At 42.6% G+C, this 24,544-nt stretch overlaps 2 protein-coding genes and 1 long non-coding RNA gene across 5 annotated transcripts in view; 1 reads left to right on the top strand and 2 right to left on the bottom strand.

Moving 5' to 3' along the window:
* LOC138785827 (tripartite motif-containing protein 14-like) overlaps positions 1-1,906 on the bottom strand; it is a 48,028-nt gene extending 46,122 nt beyond the window's left edge. Inside the window, exon 1 of the mRNA XM_069962200.1 lies at positions 1,091-1,906. Within this exon, the coding sequence (XP_069818301.1) occupies positions 1,091-1,696 (606 nt within the window). The 5' untranslated portion in view covers positions 1,697-1,906. The remainder of the gene's footprint in view (positions 1-1,090) is intronic.
* LOC138785829 (uncharacterized) lies at positions 1,190-24,539 on the top strand. Its single transcript, XR_011362160.1, has 3 exons — positions 1,190-1,616; positions 1,900-2,000; positions 24,322-24,539. It is a non-coding gene; the product is annotated as an uncharacterized lncRNA (long non-coding RNA).
* Positions 18,408-24,544, bottom strand: part of RNF38 (ring finger protein 38) — a 256,727-nt gene continuing 250,590 nt past the window's right edge. For all 3 annotated transcript variants that reach the window (XM_069962196.1, XM_069962197.1, XM_069962199.1), the window contains 2 exons: positions 22,745-22,844; positions 18,408-22,615 (listed from right to left, as the gene is read on the bottom strand). In XM_069962196.1, the coding sequence (XP_069818297.1) occupies positions 22,553-22,615; positions 22,745-22,844 (163 nt within the window). In that variant the 3' untranslated portion in view covers positions 18,408-22,552. The remainder of the gene's footprint in view (positions 22,616-22,744; positions 22,845-24,544) is intronic.

Below are 24,544 nucleotides of genomic sequence, written 5' to 3'. Positions count from 1 at the left end.
GGAATAGGGCCTTAAGACAACAGCAGATCCCGTGGAATTACCTCTTCAAAGGTCACAGAGTACACTCAATAATGTATGACATACTGTACATCTCAATATAACAAGTCCTATGTATTGTCGCCATGTCTATGGGGCTTACTATAAAGCATATCTCTAAATGCCATTTACAGCTCAGGCAGTAAATTAGAATCAGATTAAGAAAAAAAAATATCTAGATTTTTTTCAAACCAAAGGGAACTCCTATGTTGAGAACTGTTTATCTAGTAAGAACAAGACAAGGAAGAGAACTAGCCCTTCTCTTATATTTGCCAAATGTTACATATTTTATGCAAATGTCCTACAATATGAGACAAAGAAAAGTGTGCACTCAAATAATTCTTTATGGCAGTTTTGAGAGCATATCTGGGTATAAAATTTCCCTCTCTGAATTCCTATGTTGTATGCACCAAGCTCTAGTCCACTGAGGTCCAAAATAATCACCTAGGGACTTTTCTGCAGTAAAAACTTGCTTAAAAGTAGCAATTATTTAAAGGAGCAGTGTTAAAGAAGGGATACTTACATTTTTACTGATGCACAATACATTTCTATAAACAATAATAGTTACTGTATCTTGATTGCTTTTGTACTCTATGGTGGGGACACTTATCAAGAGCAAGCGCTGAGCTGAGCTGACTGGTCAGCGCCCGCTTCCCCAACACATCGGGCTCTTCCTCTTTTTACTCCTCTTTTCAAACCCATTGTATCCATGGCTTTGTATTCATTTATTGCTATTAAAACCTGACTGTGTGAACACAACCTTTTTAGACTTAAGACTTGTCAATAACTTGTGAAGTGAACACCTCATAATATTTATTGCTACACAATGGACTTTGACTTGTAGATAAGCCATGTAGATAAAACATAGACTACATTAGCTAGAATGTCGATAAGGTACTTCATATTATAAAACGCATAGCTTTTTAAAGTCAATTGTAACATGTATCTTCCAATATTGTTTCAAAATTGTTACATCTTCAGCAAGCATTAGATAAAATATTACATATCATTTATATTAACCAATGTAAACAATGATGTTAATAGAACTGGGTACCTTCTTGTGTATGACTTCTTGTTGTATGAGCGTCACTGGGTGGCCTTTGTGTTCTCCAAGTAGGGGACATAGTGTACACACACATACTCTGCATGCCCCGCAGAAGAGCTCCACTTGCCTTTCTCTGTGCTCCACACACCAGTGTGTTCGTCTCCTCATTTCCCTCATGTTTTTGGCTTCCTCTCTTTCTGAGCTTTGCACTTGGTGGTTAGCCCTATTCTCGTCTAGGATGTGTGGCTGAAAGTGCTCAGTACAATATGACTCCCCACACGTTAGACAGCTCCACTGGGCAATGCATGGACTATGAGGTGGGCACAAGTCACACTGTAAGGGCTGTTGGTGTTCTCTTGTTTGCCCTTCCATTGGCAATTTGCAAGTAGGGCATGGCCTTTCACAACTCGGAAGATTCTGCCAGAAACCCTCCAAACAGCCAAGACAAAAGCGGTGCCCACAAGACATCAACATGGGCAAGGGGCATCTAGAACCACATATATCACACTGATCAACTGGTTGGCACAAGTCAGAGGTAGATGCGGCCATCATCTGTGAATTTGTCTTGCAGATCCTTCTCTTCTGCAAAATATCCCCCTTTTCTTCCTTGTCCATTACTGCTCCTCCTGCTTGATGTTCTGATCACTCACCTGGGTCTACACGTGCAACCGGTCGATTGTATTATAATGGTCTACCCAATTCCTCATACCGGTTTCTGCCAGCTCCTTTGTGGTCTTGTATAACTTTATCTGTGTGTTGAAAACTATGGCTTTGCCTTGTGCTGTTCAAATGAAGGAACGACTGATTTCTCTCACCAGGAAATGAAACTAGATTCTTCTTCACACGTGACAAAGCAAGCACTCATTAACCCTTTAACGTCTAGGCTCTCTTAAACGTTTGCTATATTGCAGTTCAACAGGTGAGACAAGTTTTTTTGCATTGCTATTTATGGTATTTATTTTTTTTTTTTTTACATTTAGTTTTCTTTCTGTGTCCCTTTTTATTTATATAATCAAATGTTGCATGGACTATCTGAACTGTATTAAAGGTCCTAGTTATTCTACTTGAAATGGTGCTTGGCCCTTGTATATTGTTTTTTAGATTGATCTTTTTTTTTTTGTGAACTGTACAGTGGTCCATCAAATCACAATGATGGACAATGACAATATTTTTAAGAACAATGTTTTTGTTATCTACAGCATTGTAACCCACAAGTATACTTAACATAAAATGCTACAGGCAATCAGGATCTGTCAAGAAGTGTGAATGGCAGAAAGATCTGACCCATCAGTGTAGGCATTTCACAGGTAGGCTGTATTCATGTTTTCCAGCACTCCCTTGGGCGGCATCCAACTTCTTCAACTGCGAATTAAACGCTAACATGCAGGTTTGGATAACATTGCTGAACCCAAACATATTGACAGTTTTGCTTAACACTACTAATGAGCTGATCCTTTGGATACCCAGTAGGGGCGGTTCCATTTTATTCTTCTGATACACAGGCCTAGATTTACTAATATTTGCTTGTTTGTGGAAAGCTTGTTTTGCCCTCATTCCGGTGTTATTTAATATTGTGGAACGTTTGGCTGCAAATCCTGAGTTTGAGTGTGTCCTCGTGTTTTCTTTACACCTCCTTTTTGGTGGTATTAGCTGTGCCAAATTTGCCACCAAAAAAGTGTTGCACGTTATGGTAATGTAGTGAAGGAGAACGTGGCACTCAGGATTTTCTTGCTTGACTCACGCTTTTATTCACACACTGTGTAGGCACGCTTTGAATGCGTTGTGGTTTCACCTGAGCCTTTCTCAACACAAATGGTTGTCAACAATGTGCCTACGCTGTGTGTGAATAAAAGTGAGAGTCAAGCAAAAAAATCCTGTGTGCCAAGTTTTTCACTACATTGAACCTGTTCCACATGCACCAGATACGGAACAGAGTGCTGACCACATCTCCTTCCTTTAGCTCCAGGACTCTATGTAGTGTGAACAGATTCCTAAAGGGGTTATCAAAGATTACAAAAAAATCACAGCTATTTTCTTGGGAAAACAACGCCACCCCTGTCCTCAGGTTGTGTGTGGTATTACAATTAGGCTTTATTCATGTCACTGGAACTGAGCTGTAAAACCTACACCCACACTGAAACAGAAGTGATGCTGTTTCTGGAAGAAAGCCTAGCTAACCTCTAGCCTAGCTAATCTGTGATGTCCATACAGAGCGGCAGATCCCAGAGACAGGTGCTGGGGTGATAGAAGTGACTGGATATTTAGTGCTGCTGATCACTAACTTTAAAGATTTAATATCATCCATTACCAGCTGAAGTGTCATAGAGGTGGAGCCAAGCAGCATCATCTCCCTATCCTGCTTCTGCTCTGCCTGATTGTCATACAGGGCGGTGCTGCCGCTGTCATTGCTGTGACACTTCAGCTGGTTATGAAAAGGGAAATTTAATTTTTTTTACAAATGGCGACTAAAGGTCCTGTCACTTATATCTCCCTAACACCTGTCTGCCAGGATCGGCAGCTGTGATTGACAAATTTCCTTTAAAAGGGTTACCCAGGATTCAAAAAATATGGCAGCTTTTTCTAAAAACTGCGCTACTCTTCTGTGTGAGAGTTTTGCACCTCAGTTCCATTGAAGTGAACAAAGCTTAATTGTAATACAACCCACAACTTAATGGAAGGTATGGTGCTGTTTTTTTGGGGAAAAAAATTATATAAAAAAAAAAATCCTGGCTAATTCCTATAACCTGACTATCTCTGCCTACATATAAAGGCCATATAGGTAATAAGCTTTTCATCATTAATAGGTAGCAGCTGGTTGTGTTAGCAGGCTATAAAATAACTAATACTGGGTCTATTTACCTACCATATATCAACTTAATAATCTATCTGTGTATCATCTATCTCCTATCTGTAACATATATGTATTATATTGATATTTTTGAACTGCAATACTGCTATATAAAATAATAAAGTTCTTAGCATACCAAGTGATTTAATAGTGTGTACCATCTCACCATGATAAGGTGACCTCACCAGGATGGACCCTACACTATAGACCTGCCTCAAATAATCACATGGTATGGGGCACATCTGCCAGCCACAGGCTACAGCAGTGTTTAGAGGCATAAATAGGGCTCCAGGGAAAACTCTAGAATATATAAAAAAACAAACACATATTAACAAATACCACCGGCATACAAAAAGTAAATATTATCTCCAAACACATTACCACCACCCTGTTACTGACCAAACAGTATAGCAGTAGCAGGATACCAAGACAGATATTACCAATCATACCAGTATACCGAGACGGATATTACCAATAATACCAGTATACACGTAACATAACCACAACCACACCATGACCACTACCAATACCAAGTACATAATGACTAATACTACTATACTGATACTGAATAAAATCCACTATATAAACACAAATATTGCTAATGATACCAGTATACTCAGGGCAAATAATACGACATGACCATTACCATCTTCACAACACAGTAACTGGATGATACTACCGTACTGTTACTGAATAAAATCCACTATAAAAAGACAGATATTCTCCCTAAGCAGTGACCATATAAAGGTAGATCCAGCCCACACAGGTTCTGCAGACGTTATAAGTGATTATAGTGCAGCTATATCCAGTGACTCACAGGGGGTGTCTTCTCTGCATTCTTTCGTTATTCCTTTTCTTCTCTATCTGGCTCGGCTATCACAAAGACTTCTCCAGTCATCTCCATAGAATCTACCAGACAAACATTTTAGGCTTCTCATTCCAGCACCATGCTATTTTCTATACAAAGTCCTCATGTGTATTGCTTCACAAAGTAACAGTGCTCCTCTGTGCTCCATATACATAGTTAGGCCTAGTTTTAGTCTCCAAATAGTAGCCAGGCCCCTCTATGTCCTCATCTTTTATTAGGTCCCCTTTGTTCCCTATATAGTACTGTGCTTCCATATAGTAATAGAGCTCCTGTGTGCTCTGCCTCCATACATAATTAAGCCACTCTTTTATGCTCCTCTATACTAGGCAGATCCCTCTGTGCATAATATAACACTTTACCCCCCCCCCTTTGTGCCCCATATGCTTTCTATGTGCCCCCATATAATATAGGCCACCTCTGTGCCTCCATATACTATAGGCCCCTAGTACCTCCATAAAGTATAGACTTCTTTTGTGTAGCCGTCCCCATATAGGATAGTCCCCTGCAGTGCAGCAATTTCCCTTTCCTATAGGTTCCCACTGTGCAACAGAACCTATATAGTATAGGCTCCCTCTGTAGTGTAGTGTAGCCATCCTCCCCCTGTGCAGCAGCCCCATGTAGTATATCTCCCCTCACTGTGAAGTCGCAATGTAATATAGCCCTGTGCAGTGCTCTTAAAAGTTCCCTGAGTTTTATAATATTTATTATTATTATTTTATATTATTTATTTATTTATAACTCCTCATTATAATAATGGCAGGTGGCAATCGGGGGATTAACCCTACTGGATAATACTTATAATGTAAGGAAGACTTACATGTGTTGTAACCATAATCCTAAGGCTTTTTTTATCCACTGCCAGTGTATTTGTATTGGAATTTATTTATTATGGATGGAAAGTATTTCTTCATTGCTTTTCTTTTTATGGATATTTTTTTGAAAAAAAAGAAAAAAATAATTAGTATTTGAATAGAAAATATATATATATTTTGATATAATTTTCAATAACTTTGACATATCATCCTACTGTAACCTTTTTTTTTTTACTGCCTTCCCTCCCTAACAGCATTATAAGACAGGCTTTTTACAGGCAAGGTCTATGACCATTGATACAGCATACCAGAGCTCCTTTCCCCCCAACCCTCTCTTCTTTTAGTAATTGACATACATGACCCAGTTCAATGTACAGCAATCCTGCAGGGCAGGGAAGGGGTGGAGACAGGCTTGCTGGGGGTCAGCAATGCTTCCTTGATTTTCATGCTCCACCCACTATATACCTCCTAACTGTGTGGGTCACAAAATACTATTGTTGTTCAATAGTAGATCACTGGGGAAAACCACAGCAGTCACTGTAAAATGCAACGGACCCTTCTCTGCACTGTCTATATGGACAGGGGTTATCCAAAGAACAAACCTGTAATTTTATACTAGAGCTATCAATCTGGGCCCTATAAATTTGATTGAAAGGATCAGCAATGAACAACCAATGGTTTCATTTAGATATTTTCTAGTGGCTGTAGATAGCTCATTGCTTTAGACACACCCAAGCACACGAAAATCAATAACACACATGTTCTGTAAATATAACCTTTGTCAGAGAACATTATGTGGCATGCAATTCGGAATCCTTACCGAGGGCAGCATGATATAGAGATAAACTCCCTGTTTTCAGGGATCTGTAAATATGCTGATATCTACATATACATTACACCAGTGCTTCTCAATTCCAGTCCTCTTGGCCAACCAAGAGGTCATGTTTTGAGGTTATGCCATAAAAGAACACCTGTGTTTTTGAGAAAATCTTGAAAACATGACCTGTTGATGGGCCATGAGGACTGGAATTGAGAAGCGCTGCTTTAGGCCCCATTCACACGTCCATGTCAGTTTTTACTGTCAGTAAATCCTGATCAGGAGGCCTCAAATGGCATCAGAAAAATATCAGGATTTCCCGACAGTAATCCATTTTTACCTTCAGGAAACCATCAGGAAACGCTTTCAGGATTTCCTGACGAGAAAAAAAAAGAAGTGTTCTCAGTATGGTGTAGTATGCCAACACACACCACAAGTACCCACCGCTCCCCCTTGTGTACAGTACCCCTTCCTCCCTCATGTAATGTGTCACTGTCTCCCCCTCTTGCTATGTGTCATCCTCTAATCTGTTGCAGAACTACAACTCCCATTATGTAATGTATTTCTGCATATTACCACACACACCATGATGGGAGATGTAGTTCTACTGTGCCCCTGCCTCCCCCCCAGTGGCGGATTAAATGTACCCTGGGCCCCGGGCTGTCCACTTAACCTGACCTCCCCCCAGTCAATCCACCCACATTATAATCCACTACTGCCGCCCCCCCCCCAATGCTGTCCCCAATAAACACTGCCTGCCTTCCCTCCCTGCTGGCCCCAATAAACATAATGTTTGGTCCCTTGCTGCACAGAGGATGTCAGGAGAGGAGGGTGCTAATTTTATAGGGGAGGTCACAGCAGCACAGAGGAAGTCAGGAGAGGAGGGTGCTGATCTTATAGGGGAGGTCACAGCAGCACAGGATGTCAGGAGAGGATGGTGCTGATCTTATAGGGGAGGTCACAGCAGCACAGAGGATGTCAGGAGAGGAGGGTGCTGATCTTAGAGGGGAGGTCACAGCAGCACAGAGGATGTCAGGAGAGGAGGGTGCTGATCTTATTGGGGAGGTCACAGCAGCACAGAGGATGTCAGGAGAGGAGGTTGCTGATTTATAGGGGAGGTCACAGCAGCACAGAGGATGTCAGGAGAGGAGGGTGCTGATCTTATAGGGGAGGTCACAGCAGCACAGGATGTCAGGAGAGGATGGTGCTGATCTTATAGGGGAGGTCACAGCAGCACAGCGGATGTCAGGAGAGGAGATTGCTGATCTATAGGGGAGGTCACAGCAGCACAGAGGATGTCAGGAGAGGAGGGTGCTGATCTTATAGGGGAGGTCACAGCAGCACAGAGGATGTCAGGAGAGGAGGGTGCTGATCTTATAGGGGAGGTCACAGCAGCACAGAGGATGTCAGGAGAGGAGGGTAATGATCTTAAAGGGGAGGTCACAGCAGCACAGAGGATGTCAGGAGAGGAGGGTGCTAATCCTATAGGAGAGGTCACAGCAGCACAGAGGATGTCAGGAGAGAAGGGTGCTGATCTTATAGGGGAGGTTGCAGGGTCACAGCAGCACAGAGGGTGTCAGGAAAGGAGGGTGCTGATCTTATAGGGGAGGTCCCAGCGTCCCAGCAGCACAGAGGATGTCAGGAGAGGAGGGGGCTGATCCTATAGGGGAGGTCACAGCAGCACAGAGGATGTCAAGAGAGGAGGGTGCTGATCTTACAGGGGAGGTCACAGCAGCACAGAGGATGTCAGGAGAGGAGGGTGCTAATGCTATAGGAGATGACGAAGTCACTGTGTGTGACGACACGCGTTGGGTCTGTACCAGGGTATCTGCTCCCATGTAATTTACTTCATGTGGCATATATGGTTGGGCATTTTTTGTTATGTTAGAGGTTCATATTGGTGTTGACAATGATTATATGATTTATTTGCACATTTGCACTACAGCACTTTGGATCCGTCATATGGTATATTGCTTTGTATTTATAGATTTTCTTCTTTCACTCTGCCGGCCATTTTACTCTTATGCACTTTATGAGTTTTACATCTGATCATGTGGAGCATTACTAATATGTTTGGTTCCCTGGTAAAGTAGGAGAGTTTATTGTCCTCCTGCCTAGTTTTTCATATACCTTTGTGGTTTTTAATTGATTTTATTGCTGTTTTTGTGGTGTTTTTCCTGTTTGTCCTAATAAACTTTGCATATTGTTGGATTTGATGGTGTGCGCTGTATTATAGTGTCCAGCTTTCTCTTTCTTACTTTTTACAATGCTATAGGAGATGGTCCCCCTCCTCCCCCCTTATAGATGGTCCCCCTCTTATAGATGGTCCCCCCTTATAGATGGTCACCCTCTTCCCTCCTTATAGATGGTGCCCCTCTTCCCTCTTCCCCCCCTTATAGCTGGTCCCCCTTCCCCCCCCTTATAGCTGGTCCCCCTTCCTCCCCTTATAGCTGGTCCCCCTTTCCCTCCCCTTATAGATGGTCCCCCCTTCCCCCCTTCCCCCCTTATAGCTGGTCCCCCTTTCCCCCCTCCCCTATAGCTGGTCCCCCTTTCCCTCCCCTTATAGCTGGTCCCCCTTTTCCTCCCCTTATAGCTGGTCCACCTTCCTCCCCCCCCCGTGCAGATAATAAAAAAAAAATAAAAAAACACAACTCACCTGCCGTCCGTTCCCCCATCGAGCCTCTCTCCTTCTGCAGCCTCCGGGTGATGTGCAGCTGCCAGGGGTGTCCCGTCCTGTCCCCGGCAGCGCGCGCATCAGAGAGCTCCCTGTGGGCCGGAAGTCACAGCCACAGGCGCACGGGGAGCTCTCTGATGCGCGCGCTGCCGGGGACAGGACGGGACATCCCCAGCAGCCGCGCATCAGCTGTGGCTCTCAGGCAGTGGTGGATTATAATGTGGTCGGCGTGGCATGGGCCCCCCCAAAACGCCCATATTATAATCTGCCACTGCTCCCCCCTCTTATACTGTGTATTCCTCTAGTCTGTTGCAGAACTACAACTCCCATTATTGCCTGCTAATAGGGCATGATGGGGGTTGTAGTTCTGCAACAGGGAGAGCAACAGGTTGCAAAACTAGAACTGTCTTCATAAAAAATTTCAGGACATGATGGGAGTTGTAGTTCTGCAACCTGAATGGCCACATGTTGCAAAACTAAAACTCCCATCATGGACTGTCAGCAGGACATGATAGAAGTAGTAGTTTTAGGGAATAATCCCACCGGTCCTGGATCCTGCCTGGCCTCCCTAGTCCTCTTCTCTTTCTCTCCTTCCTTCCTTCTTGAGGTCTTGAAGGTGATGGTCCCCAAGGTGAGATGGAGGGGGCGGGGGTGGTTGGACTTCTGGCAGGGCGGCTGGGGGGGAATGGGGTGTCGGGTGCTCTGGTTTCGGGGGGTGCAATTGGGGGGTGGGGGGTGGACTTTTGGCATAAAATAGGACAGGATCTAAAAAATCCTGATCTATTTTCCGGAACGGACACCCTTTAGGAAAAATCCTGAACGGTGTCCGTGACTAATGTATCCCTATGGGTCCGGAAATCCGGACAGATTTTCTGAACATGTGAAGGGGGCATTATACAGACTTACATTTTGAGGTATGTAGTGCACACCCAGTGCTGCAACAGAAAAGTCCCTAGTATTCATTAGCTGCTGCTAAACCTGGCACCCACATGCTGCTGATTGATGGTCAAACAGGGGGACAAAAGCAGTGGCAGAATATGAATACTAGTGATTTCTCTCAATTATGATACATTTCAGTGGGTGAAGTGTATTCTATAATGAATATCAGGGGCCTCTGGGAGCAGGAGTTTAAAATCGTAAAAACTTCTATAGGCTATGTTCACACATGGCACACATGGCAACACATAAAGAAATCAAAAAAGTCATCTACCCCAAAAGGTTACCAATAAAAGCTACAGTTTGTGCTACAAGGAGCCCTCCCGTCACTCCTTAGGTAGAAGGGAAAAAAAGTTATACAAATTAAAATATAGTAAACAAAAAGTTAACACATTTTAAGTAGCAAAACACACTATAAAATGATATAAATTTTGTATTGACTAGAGATGAGAACCACTTGAGCATACTTAAAAGGGGTTATCCAGCGCTACAAAAACATGGCCACTTTTCCCCCTACTGTTGTCTCCAGTTCAGGTGTGGTTTGAAATTAAGCTCCATTTACTTAAATGGAACTGAGTTTCAAAACCCCACCCAAACTGGAGACAGCAGTAGGGGGAAAGTGGCCATGTTTTTGTAGCGCTGGATAACCCCTTTAAGTCCAAATGTTTGGCATTTAAAAGGGGTTATCCAGCACTACAACAACATGGCCACTTTTCCCCCTACTCTTGTCTCTAGTCAGGGCCGGATTAAGGTTGATGGAGGCCCTGGGCAACAATTTTGTTGCCCCCCCCCAAAAAAAAAAGAAAGCCATACTGCGATCTATACAGGGGGCTGATTACTGTAGGGGGCTTAGTACCTACCCTTCCTCACTCCTGGCTGTATGGCTCAGCATCCTCAAATGTTCTGCATGTGATGGTCACTAGAGGCTGCAGTCCAGAGGAAGATGCCAGGCCATAAAGACAGGATGAGGGAGGGGTGAGTATTGGGGTGTATTCCCACTTTGTGTTTATGTTAATAATGCAATGCGAGAACACAGCACTTTCTGTGCGCTCTTACCCACTGTTTCTGCGACCACAGCTAGCATATGTAGTAGTGAATCGCAGGTGGAAGCTGGATTTGCAAGTCTAGGTCCCATCTTCACTTCCAAACCATGCACACTTACTGAAGCAGTAAAGAGCAACCAGAAAGTACTTAAAGGCTGAGGCTGTGTTTAATCTATAGCAGATATGGTACATGTGAATGTACCCTAAGGATTATGGCATATATAGCCTGTGTGCAGCATATGACATACACAGGCTATATATCGTAGGCTGCACACAGGCTATATATACCATACACTGCACACAGGCTATATATATCATACACTGCACACAGGCTATATACTATACACTGCACACAGGCTATATATCATAGGCTGCACAGAGTCTATATTTTGGGCTATGTATCATATAGTGGACACAACTTTGTGTTTAAAGCCTAAAGCTATGTTCCCACAGTGCAGTTTTATTTATTTATAGTGTACCTACACTAGTGACAAGTTATACTGGGACAGCAGAGCAGGGGAGTTGGCCTGTTCACACATTCAGGCTCACATGACAAATCAATTACAACCCCCAACATCCATTATATCTAATATATAATAGTGATCTAATCTCCAAATCTAATTACAGTGGTACCTTGGTTTAAGAGTAACTTGCTGTAATGTGCCCCCATAGTATATACCCCTGCTGTAATGTGCCCCCATATTATATACCCCTGCTCTGATTTGCCCAAATAGTATACACCCCCTGCTCTAATGTGCCCCCGTAGTATACACCCCCCTGCTGTAATGTGCCCCCATAGTATATACTCCTGTTCTGATGTGCCCCAATAGTATATAGCACCTGCTCTAATGTGCCCCCATAGTATGCCCCCTGCTGTAATGTTCCCTATAGTATATACCTCCTGCTGTAATGTGCCCCCATTGTACATGCCCCTACTCTCATGTGCCCAAACACAAAACAAAACCTCATACTCACCTGATCTGGGAAGAGGACGGGTCTTCTCTCTTCCTTCAGCCTGTCATCCGCTGTGACAGATTCTCCAGCCAGCAGCATGATGTCACATCCCTGCTGGAGAGATCAGGTTCCGCTGCTGAGGTCCCCGGCTGTCCACTCCTCAGTGAAGGGGAGGGGGGGAGTGAGGTCATCGGCAGGAGACAGGCACCTGGAAGCTTGTTTGCAGAGGATTAACCCTATACCTCCCCTCCCTCCCTGTACAGCATGCAGTGTTGTGTCCAGGTACTGTTTCCTCATGCTTTTAGCACAGGACTAGCTCCCAGACACCACTTCCGGTTTCTGGCTTGTGGAGGCCCCCTAGTGGTGGAGGCCCCTGGGCACGTGCCCCTGGTGTCCTCCCTTTAATCCGGCCATGTCTCTAGTTCAGGTGTGGTTTGCAATTAAGCTCCATTTACTTCAATGGAACGGAGTTTCAAAACCCCACCCAAACTGGAGACAAGAGAGGGGGAAAAGTAGCCATTTTTTTGTAGCGCTGGATAACCCCTTTAAATACGGAGATGGCTGAAGAAGTTGAATGCAGCCCTAGGAAGTCTATGAAAACATGGATACAGTCTGTGACTGTAGTCACTAAAAACATGAGGCACATCATTTATTAAATGCAGCTCTGGTGTGTGCCATGGAAAGGGTGCACATTTTTGCGCAAACCACCCGACGTGGCCTCCTCCCACGCCTAATTTATCATGGCGGAAATCTACACCTGCTTTGGTGTGCATGCTTCTCTTAATACATCTGGTGGGATGAATGGAGATGGGGCCTACTTTAACGGAGTAGTTCAACAAAAAAATTTTCTTTCAAATCAAGAGACATTGCTACTATACATAATACAGACAGTGTAAGCCACAGAGTAGGCTTGCAGGGCTGGGCAGACATTAGGTTTGTTTGTTTATGAAACCTTTGTTGCTACAACTTGTTACCAGGGCCGATTCTAGGCATTCTGCTGCCTGAGGCGAAACCTGAAATGGAGCCCCACCCCCTCCCCCCACGCTGATTGAAAACCATAAGTAAGGCATGTTAACTGAAAACCTGTAGCTTATAATAAATTCCCACACAATCCTGCTTCACCATAATTTGCCATTTTTAGGCACTACCTATCATCCTGGGTGAGGACAACACAGAAGAGGTTTCAAAGTTTCCATGTTTTCAGTACTGTATACCTCCCCTCTCTGTAGCTGTTCATATGAAGGCAGTATACGGCACATAGCAGGTCATATGAAGGCAGTATACAGCACATAGCAGGTCATATGAAGGCAGTATACGGCACATAGCAGGTCATATGATGGCAATACACGGGCACACAGCAGGTCATATGATGGCAGTATAGGGGCACATAACAGGTCATATGATGGCAGTATACAGGGCACATAACAGGTTATATGAAGGCAGTATACCGGCACATAGAAGGTCATATGAAGGCAGTGTACTGGCACATAGCAGGTCATATGAAGGCAGTTTACGGCACATAGCAGGTCATATGAAGGCAGTATACGGCACATAGCAGGTCATATGATGGCAATACACGGGCACACAGCAGGTCATATGATGGCAGTATAGGGGCACATAACAGGTCATATGATGGCAGTATACAGGGCACATAACAGGTTATATGAAGGCAGTATACCGGCACATAGAAGGTCATATGAAGGCAGTGTACTGGCACATAGCAGGTCATATGAAGGCAGTTTACGGCACATAGCAGGTCATATGAAGGCAGTATACGGCACATAGCAGGTCATATGAAGGCAGTATACGGCACATAGCAGGTCATATGATGGCAGTATAGGGGCACATAGCAGGTCATATGAAGGCAGTATACAGGCACATAGCAGGTCATATGATGATAAAAATAAAAACTAAAACACTTGTCTCTTTAAATGGTTCTGGAAGGCAGTTTGATAATCAAGCAGTGTTTTCCCATAGGAAATAATGTAAATGTGTTTAAAGGGGAACTATCATCCCGGGACCAGCTCCAGGAGCGGGACTTGGTGAGATGGGGTAAGTATCCGGGGCTCTAGCAGCCTTCACCCCGGCTAGGGGTGTGTGTGTGTGTGTTAGGTTCCCTTTAAGGGCACATGCCATACCTGTACAGCATAAGTCTGCTCCCTGGATTCAGAGAGGGGTCGCGCTAAGACCCGGCCGCTCCCAATTGCTATGTGGAGCCGAGGACTGCAGCCAATAGTGGCCGCGGGTAGATCGCTGTGCCTGCTAACTAGACATTTAAATGCAGCTGTCAAAATTGACAAATCGTTGTCCCGGAGGAGCGATCCCCACATCTTACCCCTTCCCTAGGGGGGCTTCTAGTATAAGTGTAAGGGTACAAACCCACTTGCCGGATCTGCAGCGAGTCTCCTTGCTGCGTTTTTGCAGCGAGACTCGCTGCAGATCCCAGCCCTATACTTTCATTAGCAGAGAAACTCGCAGCAGGGATGTACATCCCTGCTGCGATTTTGTCTGCAGCCCTCCCCATTAACCCCCTAGCCGCCGGACATTATACATTACCGGGTCCCTGTTCCTGCTTGCTTCGGGGCGATCGTGCGGCCGGGGGCTGCGGGGGGCGATCGTGCGGCCGGGGGCTGCGGGGGGCGATCGTACGGCCGGGGGTGCGGGGGGCGATCGTACGGCCGGGGGCGATCGGGGCTGCAGGGGGGGCGGGCAGGATATACATTACCAGGTGCCCGCTCTTGCTTGCTTCGGCGACTCCCGGCACGTTCCGCCCGGCCAATCAGTGCGCTGCCCCGCCGCAGCGCACTGATTGGCCGGGCGGGCCGTGAAGACACCGGGAGCCCCGAAGCAAGCAGGAACGGGGACCCGGTAATGTATAATGTCCGGCAGCTAGGGGGTTAATGGGGCGGGCTGCAGACAAAATCGCAGCAGGGATGTACATCCCTGCTGCGAGTTTCTCTGCTAATGAAAGTATAGGGCTGGGATCTGCAGTGAGTCTCGCTGCAAAAACGCAGCAAGGAGACTCGCTGCAGACCCGCCAAGTGGGTTTGTAGCCTAAAAGTTAAAATAAAAGTGTGGTTATTAGTAAAAAGCCCCCTCCCCTAATAAACGGCAGAATCACCCCCCTTTTCCCATGTTATAAATAACAATAAACAAATAAATAAACATGTTTGCTATCGCCACGTGTGTAATCGCCTGAACTATTAATCACATTCATTATCTCGCACGGTAAATGGCGTAAGCGCAAAAAATTCCCAAAGTGCAAAATTGCATACATGTTACATATCGCCGTAATCGTAACGACTTGAGGAACATATATAACAAGTCAGTTTTTCCCCAGGGCGAACGGCGTAAAAACGAAAACCCCCCAAATAAAAGAAATGCGGGTTTTTTTTCAATTTCACCACACTTTGAATTTTTTTCTGGTTTTGCAGTGTACTTTATGAAAAAATTCAGCCTGTCATTGCAAAGTACAATTAGTGGCGCAAAAAATAAGGGCTCATATGGGTCTGTAGGTGAAAAAATGCAGGCTTCCTGGCTTCAGCTCAAAATCTGTCAGATATCTGTTGGTGTAATAGGGCCCTTAGGATACCAGAACACAAAAGAGGCAGACAAGGGGTACGTGAAAATGCACAACATGGATAAAACTTACAGAACGTTCGGGGGCATAAGTAGTCCAGCCAGAGCCCTTACTTGAACCCAATCAAATATCTCTGAAGTGAACTAAAAATGGCTGGTCCCCATTCTACCTGACAGAGTTTGAAAGGATCTGAAAAACATAGCATAAAATCCCCAATTCCACTTGTGCATACCATGTGGCATCATACCCAAGGAGACAGTAATTGCTCCCAAATATGTTCCAAGTAAACAGCCTGAATGCCGTATAAGACTACCCCTCTTCCACACTCTCCATCGGTAGCTTACTTGAGTATATGGAACTTTTTGATCACTTTTTTTAGTACAAATTTTCCCGATTTGATGTTACCAAAAGTGTGTAATTTTGCACTTTGGCAATTTTTTTGCGCCTACACCATTTACTGTGCAAGATCCGAAATGCCATAATTTAATATCAAATATATTTTTAATTTTATTTATAGAAAGGGAAAAGGGCAGTGATTTACACTTCTAATATGGGTTTTTTAAATCAAAAACTTTTTTTTTAAATTGTATTAACTTATAGCTCTACTAGGGGCGCCAACACACACTTTAATGATTTCTCATATAGATCACTGAAGTATACATAAACTTCAATTATCAATGTTCTGGATTTCTGTGGACTGTGGAGCAATCTATCACCGAACTGGGATCAGCACCTAGACACCAGGGAAGGCTTGTTTATAGCCATTTAAATGCAGCTGTCAGCTGGGAGCCGTGCACTGTTGTCATACGGAGGGGATGCGGCTGCAGCCATTCTTGAGCTCCAACCACCGTATGTATAAGAGGTCCAGCGATTTTACGGATTTTCAAAAGTTAAAAAGTAGTCTTATATGCTGGGAAATACGGTACTTATAGCAATGCAATACAGTGGTGCCTTGGATTACGAGCATAATTCGTTCCGGGACCGTGCTTATAATCCAAATCCACTCTTAAACCAAAGCAAATTGGTAATGCACAGAAATGCAGACAATTGGTTCCACACTCCAAAAATAATGATTTATTATTCTGAATAACATGTAAAATTAATTAAACAAACATTCAGAAACAGCAGAATATGTGATATTATAGGTTACTGTACAGTAATTGAGAGGATGGCAAACACAAGGGCTGACAGAGACTGCAGGGAGTATGAAGGAATGAACAGGGCAGATGTGTGGGCACATACATGCAGCGCTCTCTGTCCGGGGAGAGAGGGGTTACAGCTATGGAGAGATTACCTCCACAGTCCTGTCCCCTGATGCAAGCCCCAGCCTGAAGTGGATCTGGTATGATTTGGAAGGTGAGGAAGACCTTCTGGGTCAGAGGCTGTAGACCCCGCTATGCAGACCATGCCCCTCCTCCATGTGCGCTCCCACAGTACAGGGAGCTCTTAAACCAAAGCAATGCTCTTAAACCAAGTCATAATTTTGAAAAACTGTGAGCTCTTCTATCAAAATGCTCTTAAACCAAGTTACTCTTAAACCAAGGTACCACTGTATTTTACTTTTTTCCTATTCAATAAATTGATTTCTAACGTTCTGTATACCATTTTCACTATGGGGTGTTAAAGGAGAAGTCAGGTGAAAATTCAACTTTTCCAGCAGCTGCTTTACCGCTTTGGGACTCCTGGATCTCCTTCTCCAGCTACGTCACAACTCTGCTAATGGATTGCCTGCATAGCCCATTAGTGACTGCAGCGATGTCCCTCCCAAGTCAGTATATTGCTTCCAATAGCAGCATTGACCCCCTTTGCACCTTATCCAATTGCAGCACTGCCCCCCCCCAGCACCTCTTTCAGTGTCAGCTACCATCTTCTCATTTCCAGATCCAAATGTACTGTAGAGAAGCCCTCAGTGGAGTGAATCCTCACATGAGATGATGGAAGAGGCAAACCTTTGCCAATTCTAAACACCCCGATAATGCAGGGTTGGCATAATCAGTGTAGCTTCTGCTTTGAAACTCCTGTTGCGTGTTGATTAGAGATGAGCGAACCCAGTTCGGGTCCATCCAAACGTTCGGCATTTGATTAGTGGCGGCTGCTGAACTTGGATAAAGCTCTAAGGTTGTCTGGAAAACATGGATACAGCCAATGACTATATCCAAATTTTCCACATAGCCTTAGGGCTTTATCTAACTTCAGCAGCCACCGCTAACCAAATGCCGAAAGTTCGGGTTCGGATGGACTCGAGCATGCTCGAGGTTCACTCATCTCTAGTGTTGATGTCAGGACCCTCATAGTTTAAAGCATTGTTATAGACAACACAATGAGGCAGATCTATCAACACTAATGCAAAAGGGAATTGCCCAGGGTACATGTCCATTGCAACACTTAAATTTCCAAAAGGCCTCTGACAAATGAAAGGTATAATAGGCAACTACTTTAATTTTTACATATCAGATATTTTTTTTAAAGCCATTTAGCTCTTAAATTTACATATTACAGAAAAGTGTGAATCTCCAGAACACCCCCCACAGTTTCAACTTATTTACCTAGGACTGCTGAAACCATAATTTGGACGCTCTCTGTTTTTCCTGATGAGTCCCAAATAGGAAAAGATAAAAAGGTGGATGCTCCAACAATGACCTGCAGGTCCTGCATATGCAGGACCTGCATATTACTACTTCCCATATGCTTATATGATAGGGGGAAATTAAAGGTCCTTATTATAATGGGGAATACAGGATAATACATAATCAGCTTAAATACAGAAAACACAAAAAAAGAGACAAAAGCAGGCTAAGTGTACATCATACATTTATTACTGAACAACCCTCTCTCAACTCCAAAATTGGACACGGGGTAAAAAATAAAATAAAAAAAATAAAATAAAATCATTGCACTACTTAGTAAAGCATTACTAGTAACTCTCATAAAAAATGTACAAATTTTGTTAAAAATTTATCAAGCCTTCAAATGATTTGGTTACAGATATTTATAATACATTTAAAACTACATGTCATATTAAATGATACGATAGAGAACGATTTAAAGAAAAATATGAATCCAATAAAATTCATAAGCTTTCATTGGCAAATCTGAAAAACACATAAATAGCAAAATGAGGTAACTGTCAATGTACCAAGAGGGGAGAACAGGCAAAAAGGCTCCTTCCTGTAAGGCCTAAAGATAATTCAGTTTAAAACATTTCATGGGGAAGGGGGTAATAAAAATACTGTAACAGTGGCAAAGTAAGTTAAAAAACCAACCATAGAGAAACAAAATGAATGTCAAATAAACCCCTGAACATCTATAGGCCTTGATAACCACTCTTAGACAAAAACCATAAAACATGAAAAAGTAAAAGATTTCATGCACAACAAAAGGAAAATGCAAAACAAAAATACCAGATGCTGAAGCTAACAGTTGATAAAAAGTTTAGGGATGGGGGTGGGGAGGCAACAACCAACATATGTATTAATTCTTGTGCAGGTCAGGCACTACTGCAGGCTAGGGCTAGAGGCATCAGATATAGAACATATGGCAGTAACAGCTGAGAAACGTCCTCTGGCTCCAGGACATGTTGGTCTTTAGTGAAAATTAAAGGGAAAAAAAAGTTGTAGTCAGTCCGAGCTGGTTCAGAACACATGCATGTGTGCTTTTTATAGAGATATAGGTCTATTTAATACATTAACCACAGGAAGTAAATTAGCACATGTCTGCAAGAGACCCATGCAAAAAAAGTAAAATAAAACATAAAAATTTAATTTCAAAAACATTCCAGAAGTACCAGCCTCCAGAGTGCAATAAAAAAAAACAAACAAAAAAAAAACAACAAATAATGAATAGTGACCCTGCTAAACAATTTGTGGTCAAATAAAGAGGTTCTGTAAATTGCATTGTGCCAGAAAGTGAACAGAATATTACATATTAAATGTGTACCCTAGACTTTTTCCTTCTTTTGCATTGATCTCAGTCTAATCTAGAAAAAGTGCGATGCTTGCATGCTTTAATAAAGTGAATATTGAGTGTAGTAGTGTTATTAAGTCTATACAGGTAAAAAGTTTTTTTCTTTCTTCTCAGTATATAAAAAAGTATTTGTAGCACTATAAGAGGAGTGTGGTGTACAACTTTTGCAATAACATGGTTTTATAAATTTAATAAAAACATGACATGACGTCCAGTGGCTGGTTAATTAAAAGATGATAGTAAAAGCAACTTTTCTCCATTTGGTTTAATAACGTGGAGTGGTTTATTTGTTGTCTTTTTTTAAATGGTGGCAACACTGTGTAAAAACCACAGGCAAATTGTGCTTTTGTCTTAGTCCACTGAAACACAAGCTCAGATAAAAGGACAAGCAGCATGAAATAACACTGTCTTGAGACACAAAACTGTGACGAGTACGAGGGTCAGACATGCATCACAAGATATGACACACACGCACACACAACTTAAAGCTGGGACGGGCAGCAAAATACAGCAATATTAATATTTGTGCTGCTTGTGCTATTGCAACCAAAGGAAAAACAACCATTTAAATAGCATTGCAGGAAAAAAAAAGAAAGAACAAAAACAGTAGAATCTACAAGATGTATTTATGGGGGGGAAAAAAAAACTGAGCCAAAGAATCTTGGATTTTTTTGACTATTCATTTTGTGTATGCAAAAAGGGTATTAAACAAGCAAATGGCTACAACCACAAAAGCAATGTTGCTAGGGATTATTACTCTGTTATATGGCGTCTCTGAAAGAGCATTCCATGATTTGTATAGAAACTGATAAAAAAAAAAAAAATACATGTACTATATTACTGCTCATGTGCAGGAGCTATTAAAGTAGAAGTCCAGCAATCTAAAAAAAAATCTGGCAGCCGGCAGAGGGGAAATTGATTATAAGTATCGACTTACCTGTCCCAGTGCCCGCGTTGACCGGCAGGACCCCCGCCCGAGTTGTGATGCCGTAACGACTCAGGGGAAGGCCTGTCCCAGTGGATGGACTGGCCGCTCAGCCAATCAGTGACTGGAGCAGCGTCCTGCCCCAGCCACTTACTTGCTGATGAGCGGCCAGTCCATCAGCTGGGCCATGAAGTGTCAGCGCCAGAGATCCCAGCTCCGGAGCTCCCAAGGCCAGTCCCACCGTTCACCGCGGGCACGGGGAGACGAAGGTCTGTACCTGTAATCAATTACCCTCTGCCTCATTTTATAAATCGCCGGACTTCTTCTTTAAATGGATTTATAACGACTGATTTCTTTACTAATTTACAGTGATGTAACCAGCCAAAAAATGTTACACAAAAACAGAACTGTCTTTTGGTTACATACTACTTTATACATGGACTTTCTTCCTTATAATCTACAATGCTTATTTGCTTTCATATTTTAATAAGTTATTTGTACAATCTGAATGAATTAAAGTTGTGCCATAAGAAAATGTTTCTAAAATGAAAAGTAACTGGCAATGAGACTAGAGGAAACAATTATTGCGAACATGCACTCTTTGCAGCACCTTTCAATATATATCAGTAGGTTATGACCCATGGTTGTCATCAGTTTGGTTTCTAACCATCTGAGATACATACAGGTATACAATACATTTAGTTTTTTTAGGTGATTGCTTTTACCTAACCAACTGAAAACATGGAACAGTATAATAGAGTAGCAGCCAGAGGTGGTTAGGTGGTGGCCGTGATAGAACATACTGTATCAATGTATACTAGTAAACTAGTATACTAGTAAAAACCCACCTAATATATACTTTTCCAGGAAAACATGATACCCCAGAAAACATCATAATAAGGAATTAAGAGTCGTCTTACCCCTAAAGCGATGTTATAGGTAACTAAAAACTTCTTGCAGATGTAAAAGGTTCACCTTCAAAGTTTAACTAACATGGACCCTGCAAACGTGTACAGGTTTATTGACAGCGTTAGCCAGCTAGAAGGACACCAAGGGATACATGCAAGTTAATCTTTGGTGGTAAATACATTTTTAGCTTTTGTTGCTTTATGTCCACAATTGATGTGACCACTAGAACGGACATCAAATTTAATACATAGTGAAAAATTGATAGCCTATTTCTATTGGAAAATTAATGTGTACACATTATTGATGCAGTATTTTAGTTAAAAACAATAATTCTTTTTTTCCCTGCAGTGGCACAAATAAGCAAAAAGCAGTATAAGTGGTAAAAGTTGTATGAATGAAAGTCATGTGAAAATTTAAGGAAGGGGTATGAAATGCCTATAGATTGCTACACCCTTAGCATTCAGTGTGCAACTGCAAACACAAGAAAATAAACCAGTGTACAGTACTAGTACTGTTTAAATAACACACAAGATTATACATTGCAGCATAAGTAATACTACACACATACTTTCTCAGAACATGCTGGTATATATGTTCCCAACCATACATATGCTCTTGTGCTTGACACAAGCAAACATACAAAAGCAACATGGCCACTACCACACAGTCTTACATTCCATCCGTCCGCTCTCACAGTATCTGAAGGCTCTATAATAAGGTAGATTGCTAAATTGTTTGGAGCTACCACTGTATTCTGTTTTTAGTTTTTTCCCGTTTAAATATAAAAGCACATGCTAAAAGATCACATCCACGTAATCTTGCAGCAAAAACACTCGGAATGATCACACGAAAACCAGGGAATGTTAGTGCACACACAAAATAAGCTAAGGAATATAAAAAATAATAATCTTTGGAGTCCCAATCACACGGTTAGTATAACAATCCCATAATTGTGAAGACTAATTAGAAGCTTTATAATTGATTAAATCACACAGTGCAAAAAGAGGTCCATCGACCCTTTTGTGTAAAGAATAGGCTGGAAGCCACACGGGTTCAGTTCAATGGATGGTTGTTGTGCATGTGTATCTGAAAATACACATGTGACTAGGAACACCCGAGCTGGACTTGTGCTCTCAGACTGGTCATTCTGAATCACGATGCACTTCTGAAGCATCAGCTCGACATATAGGGCAGGTACGATTTGCCTAACAAAAAGAAGAATGGGAAAAATAAATAAAATGTGTGGTATAAAAAGAAACATACAATATGACACTTGTTTAAGCAGAGATATAAGTCAATACATGAAAGTGTACAACTTTTTGATAAAATCTCACCTTAAGCCACTTGTCGACACACTTGGCATGGAATTCATGGTTGCACGGTAAGACTCTTAGAAGTTGCCTTGACTCAAAATCACACATGCATACTACACACCTTAAAAGGGTAAAAGGGGGGAGAGAAAAAAAAGTTTATTTCACACTCAACCACAGATACATTGCCAACAGAAAATACCCCTGTAACATATATGAATACAGTACAGTAAGTAGAAATTAACAAAAAAAGCCTAAGCAGTCTAACATTTGAAAACCCAAGAAATTTGCATTTGCTCTCCCACTAGGTAAAATCTACATAGTGAATGGCGGAATGCAAATTCGCCAAAGTTCTCTATCGATTCAGTTTAAATTGTAAAACAAAAGCCATTCTGCGTACTACAACCAACATTACGTTTTTTTGTTTTTTTTTGCTAAATTAAATCTATTTTCTATTGTACAGAAAATAATCAATAAATTACATTTTCCTATTTCTCTCTGGGCAGTCACGCTTTTCTTCTTCTAAGGCAAACTGTCAGCTCTGTTGTCCTCACTAGCCTTCATTAGGGAATTCAGCCTCCTCCTTTCCATTATATTGTCTTGACTATAACCTCACCCACTAAAGCCACAGGGGGCTCCCACAAAGAGAGGGTGCAGATAGAATTAGCTTAATTTCTGTATTCCAGCAGTGTACCACTATGTACAATGTAGTGAATAGGAAGTACATAAATAAAGCCAAAATAAAGCATGAAAAATCACAGGAAGGTGGTAAAATAGTTTTATTTACCAATATATGTTAATTTATTAGAACATATATTACTAGCAGAAAATAGGTTTCTTAATTGAAAAACCCATTTAAAATAATAAAAACCTTAAGGCTACATTCACACGTTCAGTGTTCCGCACGGAAGATGGACGTGGAATGCCTGTAACAGATTTCTCCGGGCAGCACTGTACAGATATGCACTGTGCTGTAATGAAGCAGCAGCGCTGTAATATCTGTACATATCTGCACATATCTGTACAGTTCCCCCGCTCCCAGCATCTAATTACATATGCTGACCGGGCGGGGGGAGAGTCCGTTACAGGCATTCTACGTCCGTGTTCCATGCGGAACACGGAACGTGTGAATGCAGCCTAAGAGTAGCTTCAGAGGTACCAGATTTGCAGATTCTCACAGCGGTTTTCACGCTGTGAGTTTTCAGCGAAAGCCGCTGCGAATCCTTGTACTGTAATCTTCAATGGTGTTACATACCCGCAGCGTAATTTTCGTCCTGCTGCAAGTATGTAACGCCAGCCCCTTTAACTCCCCACCGCCCACAGCATATGATACCTGCTCCACGCCGCGGCTGCATCTGGGGCTCCCGTCGGTAAAATTACGCTGCGGGTATGTAACCCCATTGCAGATGGGGTTCGCAGTATGAGGATTCGCAGCAGATTTCGCTGCGTACTCGCAGTGTGAAATCCGGTACAAATCCAGTACGTGTGAAGCTACCCTAGGAAGGATTTAGAAACCCAATGCTGATGTCTGGGAGGTCCCCCGCTCTTCTTTATGAACCATAGAAAAGGGCAAATAAAACAAACTGCATTTCTTATTCCAGGAAAAATCAGATGTCTGGCAGTGATGTAGATGGCAACAGCTTAATAAGAGAGGGTTCTCTCCCCATGATGGACAGATTAGTGCCAGTTCGGCTAACATTCACCTTCTGTGGCCTGGATTTGACAAGTGTAAGTAAAAGAAGCCACTGCTCCATACCATAAATAGCTTAACAGACCTGTCAGACAAGCAACTGCTATGGCTTGATCATTTACTAATAAAACTTA

This window comes from Dendropsophus ebraccatus, chromosome 3, assembly GCF_027789765.1.
Source record: "Dendropsophus ebraccatus isolate aDenEbr1 chromosome 3, aDenEbr1.pat, whole genome shotgun sequence".
Classification (NCBI taxonomy): Eukaryota; Metazoa; Chordata; class Amphibia; order Anura; family Hylidae; genus Dendropsophus; species Dendropsophus ebraccatus.
This window is presented reverse-complemented; position numbering and strand designations above follow the sequence as displayed.